This window comes from Clinocottus analis, unplaced genomic scaffold (genome assembly GCF_023055335.1).
Source record: "Clinocottus analis isolate CAN_PGR_092001 unplaced genomic scaffold, fCliAna1.0.p SCAF_19, whole genome shotgun sequence".
Taxonomy (NCBI): Eukaryota; Metazoa; Chordata; class Actinopteri; order Perciformes; family Cottidae; genus Clinocottus; species Clinocottus analis.
Genome location: NW_027175920.1, coordinates 15,315,217 through 15,341,561, shown reverse-complemented (window position 1 = coordinate 15,341,561; position 26,345 = coordinate 15,315,217). Strand labels below are relative to the sequence as shown.

Here is a 26,345-nt window from a genome sequence, read left to right as displayed (position 1 = left end):
TAGGGGTGTAACCATTCAAATTACACCATGCAATGTCATACTTGCCTCCGAGTAATATCGGTCATAATTCTATAGCAAGACAGAGAAATAATATGGTCTTCATTTTTTGAGACACAGCTGAAAAAAGTTGGGTGAAAAAAGGAAAACCATTGGATTTTTAGATACAATGAGGATCAAATCTTCCGTCACGGCGCGGCTCTGCCTTGCTGTCCTCTGCCTAATGGCCAGCTCGCCCTGTGATGCTGCCCCACCAAGTGACAAGGCTGAATTCACTGGGACCACGAGAAATAAGCTGCTGCTCATCTCCTTCGATGGCTTCCGCTGGGACTATGACCGAGATGTTGACACCCCATACCTGGATGAGATGGCTAAGGACGGGGTGAAGGCGGCATATGTTACTCCCCCCTTCCTCACCATTACCAGCCCTTCACACTTCACAATGCTGTCAGGTAAAAGCAACAAGTACAGGTACAGCAATCTGCCAAGCCTTCTCCAGTGTCTCAAAGTTTGGTGTGTAAATGCATAATATCTCATGCACACCTTCTGGATACTCACTGACCGGAGAGTTACATGGTCTACTGTCAAACAATTATTGAATTGTGCAAACTTCTCAAAAATCTCTAGAAATGCCTGTGTTTGCTTGTGTTAATACATTTTACATAAAGAAGAAAAGTTTATCTTCAGAATAGTGGGAACAGGTCACTACTCCCAAAGCCAAGCCTGGGATGTGTGCCCACAAACATATTTGGTTTGGGTGATTTTTATCAATAATTTCCTATGCGTGGGATTTTTCTCCTTATAACCCAGCGTTAGAATCAGAGAAACCTTAGTTCCCCTACTTTAACCATAGAACGATAACATTAAAAATAGTCACACTCTCACTAACGCTAGGTATCACCCATAATGTACCTTATAAAATATACTTCTCATCAAAATATAATTAAATACAACAATACAAAGCAAGTTGAAGTACTCTTGCTTTATTTTATCCAATAGAACTTCTCATGAAACGATAAACAAGTATCATGGGGGTCACTAAAAAAAAAGCTCAAAATTGGGTGAAAAATTAGGAAACCGTCAATAAAACATGATTAAAAATATAAATAATGAAGCAATGAACTTGTTTTTTTGTCCACCCGGTCCTGGACATGTGAGCCTTAATCTGTGAATTAAAAGTCTCCCTTCAATGTTTGAACCCCTCCGAAATTCTTTCCCCCTCCCAACTGAACTCCCTCTCCCCAAGAAGTCCCACCCAACTGAACTCAACGACTTCCGCCCGGTGGCACTCACATCACACATAATAGAAACCTTGGAGAGACCGCTACTGCACATACTCAGATTTCAGCTACAATACAGAGTCCTGCCGCATGCAGAAGTTCTCGGATGACACTGCAATTGCGGGGGTGTATCAGGGACGCACGAAGAAGAAGGATGCAGGGCGACTGGACAGGCTGGTGAAGAAAGCTGGCTCTGTGGTCGGTGCTAAACTGGAGTGCATCACTTCAGTCGCCGACAAAAAGACCCTCACCAAACTGCTCACCATCATGGACAATAAAAACCATCCACTCTACGGTACCTTCATGCAACAGAAGAGTGTGATCAGCTGCAGACTGCGCTGCTGCCATGCAAAACCGATAGGCTGCGTAAATCATTGATCCCTAGAGCCATACAACGGTACAATCTGTCAAAAAGTCTATCAAAGGTACTGTGTTACACTTCTCTGTGTAGTCTCTACCCCCTCAAACATGCACAGCCCCACACTCACTCACTGTTTAAACTTTACACAATCTTCACTATCTACTGGCTGTGTGAGCCCTCTGCACAACACGGCCTCCACCTCCACCCCAGCCTGGACTCCTTCTCACCCAACTTGTTTTTAATTTTTCTTTGGACAATCCTTTTTAATAGTGTGTGTATGTATATATCATGTTGTGTGATGTCTTAAGGTACTTGGACCCTGACTTTCCCTTTGGGATCAATAAAGTATCTATCTATCTATCTATCTATCTATCTATCTATCTATCTATCTATCTATCTATCTATCTGTCTATCTGTCTGTCTGTCTGTCTGTCTATCTGTCTATCTATCTATCTATCTATCTATCTATCTATCTATCTATCTATCTATCAATCAATCAATCAACGCCAGGGGAAAATCACCCGAACACATTCCTGTTGAAAAAAACAGGGATTGGAGAAGAGAGACCTGCCCGCCTTCACTAAGACACGCCTACCTTCATGTCTGTGTTCTCGGGTGGTAAAAAGCAACCCCTCCACCACTTGTTTTCTGGAAAACCATCACGATCATGATCACTTACTTGCCAGAGCTATTCGCAGATAATACACTTACTTTTCTGTTACAAAACTTGATTTAGAAACAGAAATTACTAAGATTGTTACAGCTACTCTCAATTGCCTTCTCCTGTCAGTTAGTTTTTGAAAGATTTAGTAAAATTTATGCAAAAGAAAGAATTCAATTCAAGCCAAATTCCTACTCCACAACTTTTAAAGTGCAGCGTTCATGCTCCAATGTCAATTTAGCAACTAACCACGTTAAAAGGCAAGCGAGACAATGAAGTTTCTTCTGAACGATTCTTGCAATCTGGAGTTTTTCGCTACTCAATTGACCGGCGACACACTGCAGGACCTTGATGAGGTCTTCAAACTACATGTTGTCAATGTAATGCTATCCCTGAGGAATCCTGTTTATTCTGAATTGTGTGAAGACTTTACCACTAAGTCTGACCATTTTTGTTTTACAAGAATCAAGTTTGGGGGGGTGAGCAAAAGCATTCTTGGGCAATCTTTGTCATTTTTGTATGTGCTGTCGAAAAGAGAGGGAAGAATGATATGTTCATATATGTTCATATATTCATGTAATCTTGCCTGTCAAGTTAGTTTTTAGTTGTTCCTTGATCAAATTGGTCACGCAGTGTCAAAGACGAGTATCTCACTTTTGACAGAATTCAGGGCAAAGTTAAAAGTGTATTATAAACATATACCAGGTTCTTACTTATTTTCTTTCCCTTCCGTCAGGACGTTACATCGAGAACCACGGCGTGATCCACAACGTGTGGTTCAACACTACCACTCAGGAGAAGAAGCAGTACTACATGACTCAGTTTGTTGATTCCTACTGGGACAATGGCAGCTTACCCATCTGGATAACCGCACAGAGACAGGTTATATAGATCTAACCATCTGTTTTCTACTTCCTTACCTGGAAGATTTTTCAACTCTATGGGAGATCACAATTACAGAAGTATTTTTTTAATTAATGAATACTTGGTTTGTATCCTTCCAGGGTCTAAAAACAGGTTCTCTGCATTTCCCTGGCACAGCAGCAACATACGAAGGAGAGACTGTGAAGGTTAGGCAAGTGGAACCTCGTTTCTATGATCATTCTAACGAGACCGATTGGAAGCTAAACATTGACAAGGTGATTGGAGAGTGGTTCCACCAACAGGACCTGGACTTTGTCTCCTTGTACTTTGGAGAACCAGATTTGGCTGGGCACAAATATGGACCAGATTCCCCAGAACGTCGTGAGATGGTCAAGCAAGTGGATCGCACGGTGGGCTACCTCCGGGAAAAGATCCAAGACCATGACCTTACTGAGCGAGTCAACATTATCATCACTGCCGACCACGGGATGACTACGATTCTGCGGGGTGGACTAGTTGAGAAAATCATCCTCTCTAAGATCCCTGGCTTTAGCTTCAAGGATATCCAGTTCCATCTGGTGGATTATGGTCCCACTGGGATGCTGCTTCCTAAAGAGGGGAAGCTGGAGAAGGTCTACCAGGCCCTAAAAGGAAGCCATCCTCATCTACATGTGTATAAAAAGGAGGAGATGCCAGCCAGACTGCATTACAGTAACCATCCTCGACTCCTACCCATCATCCTCTTCGCTGACCCTGGATACATTGTTAATGGGGTGAGAGCATTTGGTGCATGTAGCCCATATTCAGTGGCGTGGGAGTTCAAAGAGTTCATTATGTTTAAGAATTGTTCCATAGAAGTGTTGAAAAGTTAGATTTGCTCTGATTGGGATGAAACAAGGGCAACCACTGAGTGCACTTCACCTTCCAGTTTAGATGTGCTTGCGCAAAGGTTAAAGACAAATATTGATTTCATGCAGATGCCTTAATTGTCTGTTACCCCTGCATCTAATTTAAAAGGCTCTGCGTGATTATTAGGTGTCACCACTAAGACACCAACTTACATCTCATGTGAGTTTCTTTAATATATACGAAGCCCCAACATGATTAAATGATCTGTTTCTCATGAGAAATTACATTTTTGTGTCCATATAGTTCTTACCACTAAATGACAACAAAGGAGATCACGGCTGTGATAACAAAGTTATGGACATGAAAGCCTTCTTCAGGGCAGTGGGGCCTGACTTCCATAAAAACAACATGGTAGATCCCTTTGATCTGGTTGACGTTTACCCACTGATGTGCCATCTACTGGGAATACACCCAGAGATCAACGATGGACACCTGGACAATACCAAACACATGCTGGTTCCCAAGAAAAACACAGATGAAGAAAACGACAGTAAGTGTAAAAATGTATCCACTTAGATAGATATATTCCCTTTAACACAGTGCGAGAGAATTGTGAGTGAGACAGTTCATTCTTGCCCATGCGACAATTACTTTGACAAAAGCATCTCAGGCCCAAGACCAAAGCTTTTAACTGTATCTCATGGTTTACATCAGCATATGGAGTTTCCTTGGTTGTCGGTAGGCTCAGCTGTGTGGACTTGTTGGGACGTACAGAAGATCATATTGAGAAAAGTCAGATATACGAGAATCCCCACAGAGAAAATGATGAAAGCCGACGTTGGACCTCAGCTGGTCAGATTGAATCATTCATAACTGTGATGATTTTGCTCCTTCAGCAGCTCCAGCATATATTTGAGCACAGGGAATTTTAACCACAGTGTTCACTGGCTGGAATAGCTGTGAATGTGGGGAGCGGCTCGTAGAGAAAGCTGATGTACAGAGTAATTAATAATAATGTGTGTTTAAGCATTTCAAAAATAGTAAAAGTACTGTCTAAGAAAAAAATCTGGTTTAAATCTGGTGACATTCTGATCATTATTTCCATTAATGCAAGAGCAATGTGGCAGACACTGTCTCATTCGGAAAAGCCTACATTTTTACTATTTCACTATTTTAAACATAAACCCAAAAACATTTTTTGGAAGTTAAACATTTAAAAAGAGATATCTTTAAGGATGGGTTTTATTCTACTTCATTTAAGGGTATCTATTAGTTTCTCTACTTCTTTGTGAGGATGTGGGAAGTGGCATCATTATGACATCACATGTGACAGCTGTGAGAAACACCACTACTGAGTAAAGCAGCCCCGAAGGTGGACCAGGAAACCGAAGAGAACAAGGAGTGGAGTCGTTCATTGAAAATGTGGGATTTAACCTGAAAGAGGTCAAAGGCCATCAACCAGGAATCAGTGTGACAGGTCAAGACTCTGAGATAGGAAATGGTTTTTTTCTTCTCTACATGTTACTACTGTCATTAAAGTTGATTGATGGTGAAGACATCTACACTTTGACCATGTCTCAATAAAAACATTCTTAGCCTCTCAAGGTTCATGTTTATAACAGGACTTCAACCCTGACATCATTAGTATCTTATCAGTACGTTAAGGTCGTTGTTATTTCAAAGCTATCAGAGAAGCAAGTAAGGGAGTGTTTCTATCTGTGTTTAATCCTGTTTTTTGTTCTTTTCGCCAATTGTCTTCAGATGCAGAAAAGAAAAAGCGAATGGAGGTGCTGATTGGCTTCTCAGCAGCAATGGGGTTTCTGGTGCTGGTGTTCATCATTACCATTTCTTTAAACGTGTGGAAAAGGACCCGAGAATAATTCATTTTGATATCTAAAAAGAAAACTAAAAAGAAAAGGAAAAGACTTAAGTAATTTTCAGCATTTACATTTATTCAAGAGATGCTTACAGTAGGCAAAGTAGAAAACGTTCCATATTAGTTAATGTGTTCAAAATGATGGAGAATTCAGCATCCCAGGGCTGCTTTATAACCAAATGTAGCCTAGTTGTAAATTAATCCCATGATGTAAAACAACCTGACAAACTCAAACTAGCATATCATTTATATGTTGCATTTGCTATAGCTCAAGCGGATTCTGCATGTGTTCTACATACATGCAGCTTACTGAGTGATGTTGTTGTCTGGGAACATTTAGTTTTTAGCGTTGATAAAGTGTCTAGCAGCTTTCAATGCTTAGTATAACAAGTTATACTAGTTTTATGTCAGCTCAGAGGTAATAAACTGTATTGTGTTAATAAAGAATAGTTATGGGGAGTTATGGGGATATTCGGTAGATTCATTCTCTTTAACCCTCTCCCTGTATCGTTGTCTAATCAATATAAGAAGTTACATCCTGCCCACTCTCTTGAGACAAATATTAAGCAAATGCCTTCTGCAGAGGTTGATATCCATATACTAGGAAATTGTTTGGAAACAGTGGGGTCGAGAGCAAAGAGGAAGATCACCGCCAGAATAAACAACCTCACAGAGTTAGAGCACATTCAATGAATATGACAGAAATTGTTCATATAATGAGTAGTAGGCATGAACCACGATCCAGATAACAACAATCCATGTCAGCAGAAGGAGGTAAAGAGAAGGGGCATCAGCAGGGCCTTGACAGGAGGCAGGACCGGTTTTAGACAGCCATGATCCATGGAAACGTGAGGCGAGGAAGCACAGTGGCTCCCAGGAAGAAGTAGTAATGTGTCAGTTGTGCATTGAAAAAGACATGAATTCATCCAGAAGGAGAGAAAGAAGGGAAGAGGAGAGAGGAGCTCAGTGTATCCTAATATTTTCCCCAGCAGTCTAGGCCTATAGCAGCATATCTAGGGGCTGGACCTGAGCTAGCCCTAACTATAAACGCTATCAAAGAGGCAAGTCTTAAATCTACTCTTAAATGAGGTGACTGTCTGGCCCCCAGGACTGTAAGTGGAAGCTGGTTCAACAGAAGAGGATCTTGATAACTGAAGGCTCTGGCCCCCAACCTACTTTATAAGACTCTAGGCACCGCAAGTAGCACATTCAGTGAGCACATCTCTCCAGTGGGGTAATATGGCAATATAAGCTTCTTAAGATATGATGGTGCATCACCAGTTAAGGCTTTGTAGGTAAGCAGACGGATTTAAATGGGATTCTTGATCTTACAGGAAGCCAGTGGAGAGCAGCTAGTACATGAGTAATGTGACCTCTCTTCCTTGTACTCGTTAGTACACGAGCTGCAGCATTCTGGATCCACTGGAGAGACTCAAGAGTAGTGGTGATTGGTGCCTGTGGAGTACAGGTTGTACATCACTGCGAGGCCAGGAAGGTTGCTCAGACTTCAAAGGATTCTGTGGTGGTTTTGTGGGTTACCCTATGACTTCATCTAACACCTCCACTTTGTCAGAGTCCCTCCCAAGGCTCACAGTTGCCTGTGCTCCATCCAACTGGTTTGATGAAATACAAAATCAGGTATGATTTGTTTGATGCAAGACGACAATAAACAAATGCCAAATGAAGGTTATACTGATAACAATTGAGAAAAGAAGTGCTAGTGACGACGAGTTAAGAAGGAATGAAGGTGACCGAGGGCAACATTTTCAAAGTAGTGTCGCTGTATTTTGCTGTGAAAGCTAAACAACAGGTCCTCATAAGGAAATAGCTTTATAAGGAGCATTAAATAGCTTCACCAGGGGCAGTACATAATCTAGCGTTAGCTTTAAAATAGCTTCATTAGGGGCAACAGCTTCATCATCAGGGGTGTTACTTCATCAATCGTTTGCTTTAAATAGCTTCATCAGCGGGAATAGCTTCATCAGCAACATTAAAGTGTTAGTTTTAAAATAGCTTCTCAAGATCATTAACTCCATTAAGTGTTAGCTTTAAAATAGCTTCATCAGGGGCTGTACTTCAACAAGCGTTAGCTTTAAAATAGCTTCATTAGGGGCTGTACTTTACAAGCGTTAGCTTTAAATAGCGGCACAACAGACCCAGCTACATTATTCCATAACAAAATGAAGACAAAACAGACTGATGGTATTTCTGTCTGTTACCTTTGTTTTTAAATTAGATGATCTGCTGTATTACTTCCTTTAGAGACAAATTAAACTCACACAAGAAGAAGAACCAGGCCAGTAAAAGACAATTTTCTGTAATTGATGATGTGAGATACACGGTTAATTGCCACAATGTGACAAACTATGCTTAATTATGTTTTGTTAAGGTAAATAACCTGTTGTGTGAACAGGTTTTGCATCAGTTGTATTATTTCCTTCATTGCCTGACATTACCAACTGCTTGAATACTGTAACATTGTTCTTGTTAGCACAATCATGGATAATCTATATAAGATGGAAATATGTTAATAATGACATATGAGTTTAATATTTAATATTGATTCCATTCATGTTCCTGCTTTAATATATTAATGAGTCACAGTGTTGTCCCTTGAATGGTATAAGATCTTTTTGGAGAATAGTGGATACAACTTTGTTCTGGTCGTTTTTGTTAGTTTGTTCTTTAATCTTTGGAATGGGGACCGCTGGCACAGTCTGGGTACAAGTCAGAATTAGTTTTTCTTAACTAACAAATCAGCTGTTGCCCTCCTGCCACTTTACTTCTCTTTCCTGCTGATTGTTCATTACTCAGTAAAAAACAGCCCATCCTCGGGTGTTGATTTCCTCTGACACGCAATACTAATAAAAACATAACAATTGCAATGTAAAACACTATGTTCCTTCTCACAATAATCTTTCATTTTCGCCTTGAATTCTTCGGGTTGATTTAAATGCTGGGTAATTTCTTTATTCGCCCCAAAAACATCCAAAGATGTTAGCATAAGTTAGCTGTAAGCTAGCTCAGCTTCAGAGACCATCATAGTTCCAAATCACATACTTTTTCTTTTGACTCTTGCATCTGCCCTTACAAAATACAACCTGTTGAATGTTTTATGTGTTCAACTTGGATGTACTACATTCTCGATCTGCCGCAACAGCTGATCGACTCAGACTGAAAGCGCAGGTAGAAAATCCATGGCATGAAAGTGCTAGAATATGCTGGCTCACATCCTGCAAAATGTAACCGAATGTAGTAGAACATCCTGTGTTTTTGGTGACCAATTGGGATGTACACACTGTCAGACATCAGACAAGGGATGCAAAATCAACATAAAAAAGACACACAAAGATGCTCCTCATAAACTGTTCACATTGTATTAAGATAACATTAAACTCATTTGCTCCTGTTTCTTTGTTTGTCCTTTGTTCATCAGGGTATCTCGAAAACCACGTGACAGACTTTGATAAGATTTGGTAGAAAGAAAAACCACGAAGAAGGAAACATGGGTTATTGATGAGCTACAGCACCACTATGTGCCCATTAGTGGAGCACTTTAAATTCTGGTGGATAACTTCTGCCTTTCATTCTGAACAACAGCAGACAGCAGTAAAAACTTGAGTAGTACTTGAGTAAATTTGAGTATTTCAGTCTTACGATGCTTCATACTTATACTCTTTCACAGTAGAAATACTGTACTTTTTACTGCAACACTTTTATTTTGACCACCATGGTTAATAGTTATATTTAGATGAAGATTTACCATTGTAAAAGTTTTAGTAACTTGTAAAACAAAAAATAACATTGTACCTGTCCATTAAATCTACATGTGATACTTTTGAGTGAAACGCTGTATTAGTCTTATCACTAAAAAATACTTAATGTGCTGGAATAATTTAAAATATGAAATATGTTATGGCATTGTTGGATATGAAACAACCTAACCTAATAAATGGCATTGTAAACTACTGCCCCTTTTCCATGAGCAACATTTAAAACACATGCATTAGCAATTATAGTAGTACAATGTATTAAAAGGACCATACTTTTGCTTTGATATTTAAGTAGCCTATAATTAGTTTCAAAGAATACTGAATTAGGCCTCAAGATAAATGTCCAACATTATCAACAATATCCAAAGGGATACATAACATGCAACATTTTTCCAAAACAATACAATACACAAAGAATCCCTTCTGACCCAGTGGAAGTGTGTGTGGGTGTGAATCTGCAACGATCCTGCCCTCTGCCTGTATTTCCTCTTTTCATCTTGTTTTTATGTGTTCGTTACTCTTCTGGGCAAAAGGTATAACACAAGTTATACATAACAGAAAACTAGTCCAGAAGAATGTTTAAAATGACATATAGAAGCAAAAGGATGGAAATAGATGGTCTAACAGGCCTCTAGTCCTATTGTCTGCAAATTAGGCAACAAGTAGTAATAGTGATAGTCAGTAGTCATACAAGTGGTTGGGGGGTTCTATCTGAACGGTACAAGAAGTATAAACTAGTACGAAGATTCAAGTTAAGTTCCTCAAAATTGTACTAAAGTACAGTACTTGCTGTTTTGTGTCTGGGGAAAGAGTATGAAGTCAGGTTGCACTGCGCAAAGAGCTAGGAGAATAGGAGAGAGAGCGACGGGACACCCGCACACAGGAGGACAAACAGCGCCATCTTGTGGTTGACCGATGCAGTGCAGTTTAAGCAAAACAATGGCAGCGCGACACGGAAAGAAATTAACACGGTCCTTTTAAACTGGACAAGTTAAACAGGCGCCAAGAAGAAACTGGTGAGTTGTCAATGCTATAAGTTGTTCTTTTGCGACGGGTATGCGGCGGCTGTGCGTTGCAGCAACACAATATAACGCGAACACTCATAGTTTTCCGGTTCGCATTAACGGAAACATGTCTGTATTTCTCGGTGTAGTTTTGCATCCGGCCGCAGTCTGTTTTGATACCGCGACTGCGAACAAAATGGAGGTTATTAAGTCGTCGTTAAACTGTCTGTTGTGTGGAGCGGACCCGCGCTCGGATCTCGCTGCGGGGAATCAGGAGCTGTTTCTGGGCGATGTCAGATAGATACGTCAGTCGCAAAAAGTAACGTGAGCGTTATTGTTTGGGCTCAGTGCGCAACAAACGCAGGTCGTCTGTTGTGTGTTACGCCCTTTCTTCCCGGCACTAGTAAAACACAGCCATGTATACGCAGAGCGTCCAGAGGAGGGCCAGGTGACGCGACATGAGCGACTCCGGAGAGGCAGCGAGCCTTCCCGGCTGCTCCGGCCTCGGCTTCCCCGCGGGCCGAGGACTCCCGGGCCGGGTCAGGAGTCTCTCCTCTCCTCCTCCACCTGCAAGACTGACGTCGCTCAGGACCCGGGACCTAACACTAGGGGGAGTCTTAAAAAAGACAAAGGTAATGGACATGTGTTCAGTTAAAAGCATCAACAGCCTCACGTGATCCAAATCTCACACTTGCACATCATGACAGTTTAGATCCATGGACCCCCATGATCCATGTACCCCCACCCTGTACCCCCACCCGAACCTGAGGGACACCCATCTGTGTGCCCCTGGAGGAACAAACCCTGTTCCTTTCATGCTGGTAAAGCAACGGTGTGACGCTGTTTACACATTTACTCTTTTCAAAAGGAGGCCAGAGGTCAACTTCAGTTAGAAACTCTCATTTGATTTAGTTGCTGCTTTTGGTTCCTGCAACGCAGGAACCAAAAGCTGGCTCTCAGTTCAAGAAGGTAAGTCATAGTTATCCTGTAATCCTGAACTAGAACGTATTTCCAGCTGGAAAAGGATTTATAGCATATTTAATATACTATGTATTTGCATCACCTTTGTTCTGAATCCCATTTTAGAAATACGTGGTATTAAAAAGGTTTTATTCTCTGTTCTCTTCTTCTTCTTTTTCTCCAAAGAAAACCTTTGAGCCAAACGTCCACGCTGTGAGAAAAAGCAAAGACGAGTGAGTCAATGAGAACGTTCTGGTCTCCTGTTCACTCGGGAACGTTTCAAGCTTTGCACATTTTGCGCAGTAAGTGCCGAGCGTGTGTGGCGATTATAAATATGGTGTCCGGTTCTTCCCAAGGTTAAAGGAAAAGATCCACGTGGCTCCAAAGAAGGAGAGAAGACAGAGGGACGAGAGGAGGAGAGAGAACAGAGGGAAGAGGAGAGAGAGGCCTCCGACCATCCAGTCTCACTCCATCTTTGAGCAGGGCCCTGCCGACACCGTACGCAAAGCAGGTGCACAAATTATGTCGCTTCTTTCTTTTTCTTTTTAAAAGAATCCTTTCCTTCATTGTTGTTGGGTGAGATGTGAGCGTGCACCACCAGACGTCCGTCACAGACGCCTTACAGGTCTTCTTCTGTCTCCGTTCAGGCTGGCGTGGTGCCACAGACCTGCAGGACTCCACCGCCTCGCCCGTCTGCAAACTTGTCAAGAAAGAGAGGAAGGAGGAGGATGAAGATGAGATACTCAATAAACTACAGAGGGATGACGTGAGTACATCCTGCTAACTGCTATATCTTAAGAATAAAGATTCACAACTTTTCAAGTCTGTTTTAAAAGTCTGGTCAGGCACCAATATGAAGAAGAGACATGTCTTACGAAAGCGCTGAGGTCTGTATGAGGCTTCAGTTTGTCAAATCAATTAGGAATCTTCACAAGCGAGTCTGTTTGTCCAGAATATCCTCTTTGTGTTACTACTTATTTTCCTATAGATCAGGGAGGTCACCAGAATGGGGCAGTATACGCTGCAGTGGTCCAGTCGACGTTTACATTCAGAAAACAGAGATGTCCCAACGCGACTTGTCATCATCAGTTCTGGGCATGTGCAACTCTCAACAAAGATGAAAATGAGGCGGGAGGACTCACTCCTTAGCTAATTCTAAATCTGGAAAGTAAACTAAAACTTTCAGTGAAGTGTAGTGTAGCAAACGTGTGGCGTGTTTTTCAAATATCTTTTTTTTTTTATCGTGGTATCGTATTTGGTATTGACAATCGTGTTATTTTACTGGTATTGGCACCGACTACTGAATTTTTGGTATTGTGACACCCCTACTGTAGATACATAAAGCTCAAAAAAAGTTATGATTCAATGATCAGTGAACTCTAGGAAAGTTGACCAATCAAACTGGATGATGTCAAGTCTTAACCAGGGACACTCCCAGCTGCTGAAAACTCTTCGCTCTCCTGAAGTCCATGAGCATTAAGGCACAAACGCTTCAGGTGGCCAAGCGATTGGTCATTTTTGCTCATTTTTGTCTGTAGTCTCTGTGTAGTTTATTACAATTCATTTAGTGGCCTGATATAAACAACACGTTACTGCACAACAATACAATAAAATAGATAAATACTTAACAAAAGTAGCAGATTTGTAAAATCTATGAGCATATGACGTCAGTGCCAGAGAGGACCAGGTAGTCTGATTACTTTTAGCAGCTCTGTCGTCTCTTTAGTTTATGTTTCAAAGTCGAGTGCTTCTCTTAACTCCACAGGAGGATTGTTCTGTATGGTTCAACACAGTCCCCTCCGATGTACCACCTGACTGCATTATGAACTGACTCAGTGTGGGAGGTGCAAGGACCTTAAAGACGGGCCAAGCGTCTGCCAAAAAATATCCAAATGAAACAGATTGTACTTTTGAACCATATGACAATGGTGACGTCAGAGTTCTTAGTGTGTTTGTAGGGCTGTCAATGTTGCAGAGTGGTGACCAGCCTGTCCAACAGGATGTAATGTGGGAGAAGATCACAGCACGCATAAAGAGCTGGTCTGCCTCTCTTATAGACTCTTTAGTTGCTCCACCAGTCTGATGCATGGACATGTGCCGTGGCTGCAGTTAGTTTGTTTTCAGCATGCACATGAAGAACTCATGCATCAAGATGGCGTCGGCCATCTTTTCACTGCCAGTATGAACAAGCGCAACAATGATTTTATTTAGGAACTGTTCCGATGGTCATGTGGGAACCTGATTGTTGTTTTAGGACGCACCAGAACAATTGTAAACCTGCCCTTTTAAAGCTGCATTTATTTGTCTCGGCCACATGGGGGCAGCACAACAAGCTGGAAACGCATGACATGTTACTACCTGTAGGTTGTTGTTGCTGTGAGGTTAGCAGAGCAACATTAGCATTCCTTGTGTTCACCTGATGCTGGTGAGTCCAAGATAGATATATACTTTATTAATCCCAATGGGGAAATTTATTGTCGGAGTAGCGCCCAACACTTTATAGACACCAAATGGAATAAACTAAACACACAAAATAAACTTTAGGAACAGGGATAACAGATATATACAAAATAAAAATAAAAAATATATATAACATATATATATATATATATACACACACACACACACACACACACAATAGAATACAAATAACTGCAAACATTGTAGCTTCTCCTTGTAGCTTTGGTTGAATCTCCACGAATCTGACAACAGGATCTGGCTACGAGTCCAGTGACACCTTTCACATTAAAGGTCGACATTTGATCCGTTGGTAATATAAGAATAATATATAACTTCCAACATCATAACATGCAATAGAGCAGAGATCCCAAACAACCTTTTTCCTCAGTCTTTTATTTGAGAATCATTGTTTCTTATTCAGCATCGGCTTGATACACATTGACATTCACGGTAATATCTTTTCCTCGACATGGAGGGCAGAGGAGAAGTTGAGGATGTTTTTTTATAAGCAGTTGAAATCCATCTGTTTCCTGTCTGGTGTGCAATGAGAATGCAGTTTCCCAGTAGCTACCGTCGCGTCTCATAGCTGCGTGGTTGTGCACAATGTTTAGTTTGTAATGACGGTGAGCCAGAGAGTTTAAATCCACGCTGTCTGCCAGCGTGCTAACAATCAGCCTGTTTCATTATGGGCTCTGATGACTAATGTTCTACATTGCACCCACAGTTCATAGATGACCCAGGTCTGAGGAACGATGCCAAGCTGAAGCCCATCCAGCTGCCTCTGAGTCAAACACTGGCAGCCGCCGCAACATGTGAGGAAACCCCATCGGACTGCTGCTCTTTGCCCCGCTTCTCACGGGGTCCCGTTGCATTTTAACAGGGAGCTCATTTCATCGGGACACTCGTGTCGACATTTTGAACCCGTTTAGTGCTGAATTTGTTTGTGGTTCTTGCGTTGGCAGGTCCGGAGAACCCGCCTCCGTTCAGGCCGCCGGGCCTCAGCCGAGCGGAGCCGTCCAGACCGGAGCAGCCGTCCCTGGTGGAGCTGCTGCGAGACCTCAGCCTGTCCGGCAGAGAGGAGCTCTTCTTCATGCAGCTGCCCGACACGATGCCGGGCAGAGATGCTGCACAGAGGGCCGACCCCTCCTCAGAGAAAGCTGCCAAGAAGGAAGACAAGCGGCCTGCACATCTACAAGCACACGTGAGTTTCGTCTGCAACGTGTTTGGGGTCGCTTTTCCCAATGTGTGGTGCGTTGCGTCTATTCCATATTAAGCACACTTGTGCTTACGCCGCTGCATTTTGTGGTGTATGTATTCTTTTGGTTATCACCATGCATGGTCCTAGTCCAGGTTTAAGATAAAATACAATTAGTCCCGCCGCACTGGGGAAATAGCAGGATTACAGCAGCAAGAGGTGGTAATAAAATGTGAAACGAGTAATAAATAGAAGTAAACAGTAGTAAAACAGTCAAAAATAATCCACAATAGCACTAGTATATGTAGAGAGAATAAGATAAAATAATCCTTTATTAGTCCCTCAGGGGGGAAATTACAGGATTACAGCAGCACTGCTCACAAGTGAATACAGATCAAAAAATCAAGTAATGTAAATAAACAGTAGAACGGTAATAAAACAAAATTAACAGTAGAAAAATATTAAATATACAAATGAAATAAAAATGTGTATAAAGTACTTAAACATAATGGATATTGCACCAGGAGATGAATTAAAGTGTTCAGAGCGCTCAAGTGATTTCACCAGTTAAAGTGGTTCTGAACATGTGCTGCAGAGGTTTTTGGTGCTTGACTCTCATCATAATGCTGGTATACGCCAGTTACCGGTGCTAACACTCACAGTGTGTGTCTCTGCCTGTCCTCAGGAGGGCTGCCCTGTGCTCTCACAACTCCCAGAGGGGTTTCTGGGTAAATTGCAGATCAGGAAGTCAGGAAAGGTGGAGCTGAAGCTGGGTCACATCGTCATGGACGTCTCTGAGGGAACTGCGTTCTCCTTCCTGCAGGTAGGCGTGTGTGTGTGGTTGTTTGTGTGTGTGCGTGTGTGTGCATGTGTGTGTGTGTAGATGTGTGTGCATGCGTGCATGTGTGTGTGCAGACAGTTGACTGTTTAAATTTGTACTTCTACATTTCAGTTAAATCATTATCCTTTTATTTTGTAGGAGGAAACATTGAAGTAACCATTCTAAGCCTTTATTGTGAAGAGACCGTAGCAAGCAACTGATTCTATCTAAACACAAATAAATTGCAGCATTTACATTTTAATCAATACAAAGTTTGGTTGCAAAAAGCAATCTATCTGTTGTATATTTCTCTCCCGTACTTCATCATCACACGACCAGAACATGTGAGCCAATCACTTCTTTTTTTTTACACGACAATATTAAGTCCCCCTTTCTGTCTGCAGCAACTGGTGTCCGTGCGTCTGTCTGACGGTCGGACCGGAGACATGAAGGTGTTGGGAAACGTCCACCACAAGCTGGTCTTGTCTCCTGACTTCCAGGCTTTACTGAGACAGACTGCAGCGCAGCAGCAAGGACACTGACCCCTCCTCCACTGAGCAGGGGCCCGGCAGAGTTCAACGACTCTTTGTGGGGCCGCTGATCTGATGTAGGCAGCAATACGTTACCCTCAGTAATGGACTTGTACTTGTGGAGCGCTTTTCTAGTCCACATCATTCATACACTGATGGGAGGAGCTACGTTTCCACCTGCCTATCAGGAGTAGCCAACATTCACACACCACAAGCAGCTACAGGAGCAAGTTGGGTTAAGTACCCAGGGACACATCGACATCAGAGACGGGGATTGAACCGCCGATCCTCTGATTAAAGGACAACCCTGCTCACCACTGAGTCACAGTCGCTCAGTAACCTGTTTTCATCACGTCTATGCTTTGATTTCTCTGATGACTGGGAACCAGTTAGGGGACGTTCCAGACATCGGAACGTCCATCAAAACCACCGAGCGACTCTACTTCTGACGGACCGGTTCTTTGGCGACTCGCTTGTCGTACGTGACGGTGCAGCAGTCCGACCATGAGCTCCCTGCTCCTTAATTCATTCCCTGAGACCCGCCCCTCGCCATGTGGGTTTTGTTCCATGGACAAAGTGGTGCACAGTAGACGGACATTCCTGGACTGCTCTGATGGCACCGCCATGTTGGCTCACTAGAACGTAGAACGTGGTAGAACAGCTTTCCCCGTTTTAAGTCATGGAAAGAACTTTCAGAGTTGTGTAATTGCTATTCCTGAGATATATTTAATATTTTGTATCTGTTGTCTCATGCTTCATTTTATATTTTTGTAACCTTGATATCTTGGTCAAAGAATTTCTGTTTTAATAAAAAATAGTAATACAAATTCTGATGTACAGCTGGAATTTGTAACTTTTGTTGTATTAAGCCAACTTTGACAAAGTATTTTCAGTGTCAATGTTCGATGCCGATGTTGGAGTTGACAGTAAACACTGACACAGAAGTATTAATGTTCACTTCATATCCCGTTCCAAACTTCCACCTAATGCCGAAATCTTTTCTACGTCCGCTCATGGCTCTGGATCAGAGCTTCATGCTCCGAGTCAATTACTTTTTTTTTTTTTTGGACGTTCATTGAGTCCAGTACATGTTACATTTTCAAGGTTCATTCAAGAAAAAACAAAACAAAAACATTTTTCAGGTTTCCATTACACATTGTGCACAATATTTTCCCAAATCATCTTTCCCACTTCAACAAATTATACATTCTCAAAAAAGGTCAAGTATAGCGGGAGTGAGGGACTCTCCACTGCGATATGTTTCTTTTCTTTTGTTGACCTGTCTTTTAACATACAATCAGTAAAGATGTTCAACAGAGACTTTGTAACAATTCCATCTGGCATGCAATATTTTTTTCAAAACCCATTTCTTGCTTTCCATAGACTCTCCTTTACACAGTTAATGATAGCCCACCATTTCATTACCTCAGCTGATAGATGTCTTTGGCCGCGTTTCCCAGATTCGTTAAGACGCTCTTAAGCGCTAAGAGCGTCTTAGGAGCGTCTTAAGAGCGCTGTGAAAGAAGGACGCGTTTCCCAGAGTCGTTCTTAGCTTAAGACGCTCTTTAACTAAGAAGGAAACGTAAGATCAGTCTGACCCACTCTTAACAGCCTTCTTAGCGACAAATGCTCACTGCAGCCGCGTCAGGGAAAGTTATATCTTTATTTATTTATTTATTTATTATAACATTCAAAGGATACTAAAACCATGCGTAATGAGGAATGTGCGCACACAGCTGCAGGACACTGACGCAAGAAAAAATAATAGACAAAAAAAAAACATATAAAAATAAAGAATTTCCCCTGTGTTCCTGTAGCTACATAAATAAAATGAATCAGCATTACTATCACTCATTGCGTTTTCACACACATTCTGCATCTGCATATGAGTTTACGTTAGCTATAAAAACATCAACAACCCTGTGGTATTCTGTAGATATCAGGGAAACTGACAGGTGGAACTGAACTCTGCTGAACCTCATCAAGAGAGGCTCCACGTCTAAAGGCGTTGCTGAAGTCCACGTGAGAGACACCACGGCTGCAATACAGCATCACCTCTCTGCTAACCAACAGCGTCGCCCTGTGCTGTCGGACCGGGCCGTCCAGTCCAAGTACCGGCTTCCCCGTGTGGAGATCCAACGCCTCGTCACACTAGTGTCGCCACACATCCAGAGGCCAACCCGCTGCAGTGTTGCCCTCAGCCTGGTCTTTACGCATGGGGAGCTCCCTGGAGGTGGTGGGGGACGGCACCGGCCTCAGCAAGACATCGGGTTCACGCAGTGCGGCAGCGTGACACCGATCCTCCTGCGCCATGCGGACACACATCAGAATGCCACCACACGGGACGAGGTCCACCAGGTCCACCGTGGATTTCATGCCATGGCTGAGATCCCGGGTGATTGGTGTCGTGGATGGCACACACACACACACACACACACACACACACGCACACGCACACGCGCGCGCTTACCGTAATTGCACCTGTGTGTGGGGACCACAGCGTGTTGTGTGTGGTTTATGCGCTGATAAAGTGGTGGGTGATCGATTAACCTGGCATCGATTGATTTAGTTTCATCACCACGGCGGTGGACAGCTCCCACTAAGAGCGTCTTAGGAAGCTTCTTTGGCGAGATCTTAAGAAGGCAGTTAAGAGCGCGTCTGGGAAACACTCGTATCTTAGCGCTGCTTCTAAGCGAACCATTTCCTTGCCTATTTGCACTCGTAAGATTTTGATTTGATCTTGTTTTCTGTTGGGGCCTAGGTGTTCCACTGGCTCTCTCCAGTTTATGTAGAGAATTTCACTTTTTGCTTCATTTATTTTTGTGCCAGGTGCTGCAGAAAACTTCAACAAGGGGCCCTGCCAAAACCTAGAAGCTAGAATCTCAGGACTTACTGATGACCCCTTTCCCACAGAGGTTTGTGTATGTCTGGTGAGTGAAATACTGGTTATGTTACAGCTTTGTACATTCGGCTCTATGTAGGCTTGAAAGGCTCAGGCCGAAGGTGGCACGCCGGCTCCGGTCGCGTGCTTCAGGTCGCCCGGACGTCGCCGCTTCCCGGGGTGGGGACCGGCCCACGTGAAGGGCGTCTGGGGTCTGCGACAATATCGGCAACCCACCCGACCAGTCTTGAAACACAGACCAAGGAGTTTAACGCACGCGCGAGTCAAAGGGTCTCTGAAAACCAATTGCGCAATAAAAGTGAGGGGCTGCGTGCGTAACGCGCACCTCGCAGGTCCGCGGGTCAGGCCCCTCGCCCCGTATGCTCGTGGTGGAGCGGACTGTATGAGTGTGTCGGTCTGTGACACTTTTTTTTTTGCTGCGATTACAGCTGGCCTAATGGCCAACACCACAGACCGCGACTGTGATAATGTGAGATGAGCGTTGATTGAATTTCAGTAAAAAAAATCCTACTTCATGATATAGCAGAAACAAAGTGAGCCCGGAGCGTTTAGAGCATGCCGTTGTGTTCAGACTGCGTGTTCTTCAAATGATGTCTTAGTGTATTTCAGTCACCAGCAAAGTTCCTTTTGTAGAAAAGTGTATGTACATCTTTATTCAGTAAATACACAGCACGCTGGTCGCTCTATACATGCTTTCTACAAGCAGAAAGCAACCGTCAACACAGAGTAGCTGTTCAATCAAAATGGAGGCCAGAAGGATTGGAGACTTCAGGACCCTGATGAGCAGAAAGTTATGACACATAATCACCTGGATGAAGAAGCTGTTACCAAAAAAACCTGCTTTTTTTAAACAGGTTAACGAAACAAACAGAAAACTTAACGTATAAAGCTGGACTGGAACAATGCATAATTTAGAACTTCATAACTAATTTGTTTAAAAAAAAAAAAAAAAAGAGTCAGTCAATAATGTTACTGCAGTAATTCACAGTTTGAGGTTGTCAGGTCAGTCATGGAGCCAGAGTGCAGGCTGGACTTTAGAGGACGTCTCTGTCAACCCTCCCACAGCTTCAGGCTGCTGTGCTTTCAGTTCTTATTGCCAACAAATCCAATGAAAATACAAAATACAACCAAGTATTAATTGGCGGGCTTATGAAGATGTATGCCTTCAGGAGGGGGCTACCAGCCACATGATCACTATTTAGACACTTTACACAGATTTGCTGACAAGGCAAACTAAGAAGACTTTTTTTTTAGACAATACTCTATGAGATACCAAAAATAGAAATGTGTGGTTGATTTCGGGATCGCAACAGTGACCTATACTCCAGAATATTGCGGGTACACTCGGGACAATGAAGCATTTAAAAGATTGCCGAGAGTAGAGTAGGAACAGTGTGTATACTTCTGACATCAAGTTTATGACTTGCTCACAGTTTTCACGGCGCTGCGCTTTATGATCGTCCTGGTTGTTTTCTTTTTCCCCAGTCCAGAGGGCTTCTTTGCAACTTTAGCTTTAGCCGTCTTCGCCCCGGTCGGCAACTTTTTTGCAGTAGTTTTTATCTTGGAGGACAGAGTCCGCTCTCGGATCAGGTCCTCTCGTCCGATCTCGATCATGTGGTTTTCCCACGCCGTAATCTCATTCTTGTAGCGGATTTTGTCGTCCTGTGCCAGCTGCGTGTAGACCTGCGACATGGACAATGACCACTGAATCTCTTGTTTTACACACAACGGCGACAACATGAAGGGCTTAAACTGTTAAGAATAAAGGAGACGTAATGGTTGCTTTGCCAACCTGTTTCTGATGACTGGACAGCTTCTTCCAGTCCTCATGCAGGGACTTCAGCTTTACCTGAATGAACCACAGAAACAGAAACACATCAGTAACTGTTGTGCTCAGCATTGGTCAATATTATAATTCAAGCACATAAACATGTGTCCCAGCTGCTTGTCCTTCCAGCTGGGGACCGTTGCTGCATATCATAGCATTATGTCTCTCCCCTTCATTTAGCCGATCAAAAAACCTCTATGGAAATTAGCAGCCATGGTGCATTTATATAGTAAAGAGAATATTTAAGTATTATTTTACAAGTACAAACTGTTTTTCTCCCAGTAGATAAAGGTCAAATACAACACATTCTCTGTTAATTAAAGTATAAAGTGTAATAACAGTCCATGCATCAATATTATTCCCTCTGATCATGTGCCATCACTGTTTCTCTAGAGGACATGTCATGAAGCTGTGGTTACTGACCGGCGCTGTGGTTCCTTTGGCCTCCTCAAAGTGCTCCGACATGAAAATGTTCCACGGAGTGCGAGGACGTTTGGGCTTCCCCATGGTGGTATTCTCCTGGATTACACAAAGCACAGAGAAGGCAAACGTATTGTTGAACAGCCGATATCAAAAGGTTTAGGACTTGTCAAAACTTCTAAATAGTTTTACAATAATGTCTAATAAAAAAGTTTCTTGAAGCTCTTGACGACATTGCATGTCTAGTGTCTCTACCCTTTTCTTGCGGATGGCCTTTCTCTTGGCCAACCTCTGCTTCCTCTCCAGGACTTGCTGCTGGACCTGTGCTGGGCTCAGCTGGGCCTTGTAGCGCTGGTGGTCCACCTTATACTGCTCCCTGGCCTGCACAAAGGCTTCCTGAAAAGGCTACAAGGGTGAAGGAGACCGAGCAAAACTTTAGTCACAACAGACTGACAGAACCCACATGTGGAGAGACTGTAAAAATACAGAAGATACGTAATAGAAGGAATGAGAGGATTTGACACTTGCAGCCATTGCCTTACTACACTATTAAAAACATGAAGACACATTCAGTTTATACTATTTAACACAGAAAAGAAATTAAAGGAATACCTGTTTCTGTTTTGGGTCCATTGTTCTCCACTGCTGGGCGATTTGCCTGGTGACATCTACTCCTTTTAATTCTGAGGACAACAATAAAAAGACATGTATTAACAATAGAACTGCAGCATTTGAACCCTTGACTTGCAACGGAAAACTTCAGACTGATCCCCAGCCACGAGCTCTGAAGAGACATTTCACTGACTTTAGCTCACCAATATCAAAGATGTGCATTAACTCGGTTGACAGGCAGCATGGACTTTAGTCTTTAAACACATTCAGGAGTGCTGTGTTTACACCTCGTGTGGATGATGCCCCATCACTCACAAACAATGGGGGCGGGGAGTTCTAGCTTGTCTCGTGTCTGGGACATGACTCGGGAAGGACTCTGTCATAGTGCTGCAACGTGCATCTTTCAGTCTATTTAAAGACGTTCATTTTTAAGGATGCTGTTATTCTACAGTATCATTTATATTATTATTGAATAAAACACAATTTCCCAAATGTTAGATGTATTTTATGTATGTTTGTTATTCCAAAGGGTAAAAGACAACAAAAATCCAAAACCCAAAGTCAAAATCTGCAGATTTACACCCATCAAACGAATACTGAAGCCATTCTCAAGCTTACAGTCCTACGAGCAGGCACAAGGTGTTGCAGATCTACCTGGGTTGTATCTGAAGATGACCGGCCGCTGCTGCACAGCATATCGCAGGTATGCATTCATTGGTCTCTTCGGGGCCCCGCTGGCCTGAGAGGTCAGACATCTCACTGGGTTGATGTATGAAGCTGGGAGGACACTGGTATACCTAAAGCATGCAATTGCACACAAATAGATGTAAATAAATATGATATAATGCGCAGACAATTCTGACATTTTTAATGGAGTGAACTTTACACCAAACTCAACTCAAGAACCTGGTCATTTAAACTTAAGAGGCACAGAACACACTACCTTGAACGAATGGTATATGTGATTGGGCAATTAGTATAGCAGTTTGACAAAAAAAACTTCTTAAATGAGACTTTGCTGTGACATTTATTAATGTAAAAAGAGTAACTTTATTATTATTCACGTAAATTATTGCTTAGTCGTGGACCATCTGCATGTTAGGGCTTTAAGTCATAACACAATTTTAAAAAAGCAGCATTAAACCGTAAGAGGTCTAAAACTCCCTTAAAAAAGCCTCTGTCCAGCTGCAACCTCAACTAACCGCACGTGCATTGCTTTCAGGGGAATTAATCCATTTTGAATGAGACTTAACCAGAGTCGTCTTTATCACTATATTCCTGTTGGATATGATCACCTAAAAGCTGCTCACATCAAGGTCTGACACCGCAATACATGGGAGTTTTTTATTGAAGTCAGAGAGAGAGAGGTTACTAGTTCAACAACAGTCCTAATACTGTACTCGAATAACCTAACGCAAAAAAGTTAAGTAAACCTCAACATTAACATACGTAGCCTGCTATTAACCTTAACTAATGCTAGGATAGCCTTTTTAAACACTTTCCGTTAAAGTAAAATCTAACTTCTAATGATAAAAAACGTGCTAACAGGCCATGCAAAGTGCAGAGAGCAAGCTAATGCTAGCTTTCTGAGACGGTAAAGGAACTTTACGGTAGCTACCTCGCCAGGGTGCTTGTGCTGGGGAGAGCACTGAAGGACTTAGCCAGCCAGCTAACGCTCGCTGTCACCAGGCTGAACGGAGCCATGTCGGCGGTGATAAAGGTTAAAGGACGTTAAACAAGAGGACTGAGAGACGCGCGTACTGTCCCACAAAAGCAGCGTGTTATTTATTCACGCATTTAGTAGAAGCCGAGACTCTTCTTCCCCTCCTCCTTGTTGATATGTATGGTCTGCAGGCTGCAAAAGGCGCCTTCAGTGTCCCCCCGGTGGATTGTGGGAAAAAGGTCAAACACTCAGATGGGCGTGGTTTTAGCAAGACGTCGCGTGAACTTAGCACGTTACAAACACCCGTGTTTTCTTGTGTTATGTAGTCTGTAGGAGCTATTTACTCATATTATAAGTTTATTTTATTCACGTACATATATTATAATATTATTCAAGTAATATTGTTTAATTGTAGTCGTTTGATTATTTAGATTAGATTTAGTTGACGTATTAGGATAGTTTTTTCCATGCTAGTTTACTTAGTCTTCTAGTTTGTTAATTGGTTAATTGCTATGGGCACCCAATTATATAAAGGAGTAGACCGGTATAGGACCGTGATGCACCTGGGTAGGCCTATGACTTTTTACCAGCCAGCCAACAGCGACAACAGCCACGACGACAGGTCAGGACAGGGTAGGCAGCATGGGAAGTTATTTTGTTTGTTTAAGTTACAATAAAACATCAGTAAAACTGGAACTCCCACATGGACCCTGCGTTATTTTAAGCTGCGTAATTTACTTATACCTATGGTGCATCAGTGGCTTTTTGATTTTATTTTTTATTTTTCTTTTTATTTACGGGACAATTGGCCACTACATAGTCCATTAAAATTTTGATAAATTTAGGGCCCGAGCACTGAATATGTCAGAGCGGAGGACTTATTGAAACTGAAATGTTTAATTTTGTTCATCTTTTTCTTATTATTGTTCCTCATTGCATGGACAAATGAGGTCCTTGGAATAAGCGTCCACCATTCAAAATTTCCACACCTCTCTAAATTGGTGAAAATGCCAATCCGGTTGGGGTGTCAGAAAAAAGTTGCAAAAATTAGCTGGCTAGCGCCCCCTTTGGATGTAAAAGCTATCCATTTTCGCAACCTATGTCTGATTGACTTGAAATTTGGCACACATGTCCAGGTGGACCTGCTCTACAAAAACCAGAATAGGACCCTTAAGCTCCGCCTACTTAATTTTCCGCCATTTTGAATTTTGTGAAAAACACTTTTTTTCCAACTCCTCCTAAACGACCGGTCCGATTCTTACAAAACTTTCTGTGGCTCATTGTTGGGTCAACGTGATCAAACAATATTTTAAACTTTCATGATATCTCATTGCGTTTAGAAGATATAACCAATTAACCTCTTAGGGGGCGTGGCTCAATACATCAATACCCATAACGTCCAACTAACTTGGCCGATCCTCACAAACTTTATAGCATATGTCAACATAGTGTCCCTTAACGTACCCACATTTTATCAGAATTTTTAAACACTAAGGGGCTCTGTAGTGAATTGCTCAATTTTCGCATTTTCATTGTTTGTCATTGCATAGACAAACCAGGTGCTTGGGCTAAATGTAAATTCTTCAAAATGTACACACCAATCTTTTTCCACCAATTGACTGACTTGAAATTTTGCACACATGTCCGGGTGGGACTTCTCTACAAAAAAAGTCAATCGTAGTATTAAGCTCCGCCTACTTAGATTTTCCACCATTTTGAGTTGTGTGAAACACACTTTTTTCCCAACTTCTCCTAAACGCTCGGTCCGATTGTTATGAAACTTTCTGTGGATCATTACTGGTTCAATGTGATCAAACGACATCCTAAACTTTTTTGACATCTCATTGCGTTTAGAAGATATAAACCAACTAACCTCTTAGGGGCGTGGCCTTAATACGTCAAGCTACCCATAACTTCCAAATCACTTGGCCTATCCTCACAAACTTTATAGCATATGTCAAAAAAGTGTCCCTTACCGTACACATTTTTTTTCAGAATATTTAAACATTAGGGGGTGCTGTAGTGAATCGCTCAATTTTGGCATTCTCGTTTCCCAGGGGTCATAATTTAACAAACTTCTCCAAGAGATTAAACGTGATTGATTTCACATTTGGGGAATATGATGTTGACACCAATGCAGGGAAAAGTTATGAAAGGATTTTCAAAATATTGAACTATGTGAGCGCAGAGCAGCGCCAAAGAGACGTCATTTTACATAAAAATGGAAGAAGTTATAACTCACCCGTACATTATGCAATCTGCTCCATATTTCTCATGTCATGACCTCCAG

At 42.3% G+C, this 26,345-nt stretch overlaps 3 protein-coding genes across 3 annotated transcripts; 2 read left to right on the top strand and 1 right to left on the bottom strand.

Moving 5' to 3' along the window:
* The first annotated feature begins 166 nt into the window (after positions 1–166).
* LOC137789744 (ectonucleotide pyrophosphatase/phosphodiesterase family member 7-like) lies at positions 167–5,892 on the top strand. The gene is made up of 5 exons (XM_068583512.1): positions 167–449; positions 3,036–3,181; positions 3,304–3,936; positions 4,316–4,562; positions 5,780–5,892. Exons 1-5 carry the CDS (start codon positions 167–169, stop codon positions 5,890–5,892), a joined length of 1,422 nt encoding a protein of 473 aa, XP_068439613.1.
* A 4,694-nt stretch (positions 5,893–10,586) lies between these two features.
* On the top strand, positions 10,587–17,457 carry zgc:171971 (uncharacterized protein LOC569690 homolog). Its single transcript, XM_068583828.1, has 9 exons — positions 10,587–10,677; positions 11,094–11,297; positions 11,812–11,858; positions 11,982–12,136; positions 12,273–12,391; positions 14,810–14,897; positions 15,048–15,286; positions 15,966–16,103; positions 16,505–17,457. The coding sequence occupies exons 2-9, from the start codon at positions 11,124–11,126 to the stop codon at positions 16,640–16,642; spliced, it is 1,098 nt and encodes a 365-aa protein (XP_068439929.1). The 5' UTR covers positions 10,587–10,677; positions 11,094–11,123; the 3' UTR covers positions 16,643–17,457.
* A 2,706-nt stretch (positions 17,458–20,163) lies between these two features.
* On the bottom strand, positions 20,164–24,268 carry LOC137789575 (transcription factor A, mitochondrial-like). The gene is made up of 7 exons (XM_068583287.1): positions 24,011–24,268; positions 23,047–23,189; positions 22,393–22,463; positions 22,036–22,185; positions 21,784–21,879; positions 21,325–21,381; positions 20,164–21,215 (listed from the first exon to the last, which is right to left on the bottom strand). Exons 1-7 carry the CDS (start codon positions 24,094–24,096, stop codon positions 20,949–20,951), a joined length of 870 nt encoding a protein of 289 aa, XP_068439388.1. The 5' UTR covers positions 24,097–24,268; the 3' UTR covers positions 20,164–20,948.
* Positions 24,269–26,345: the final 2,077 nt, after the last annotated feature.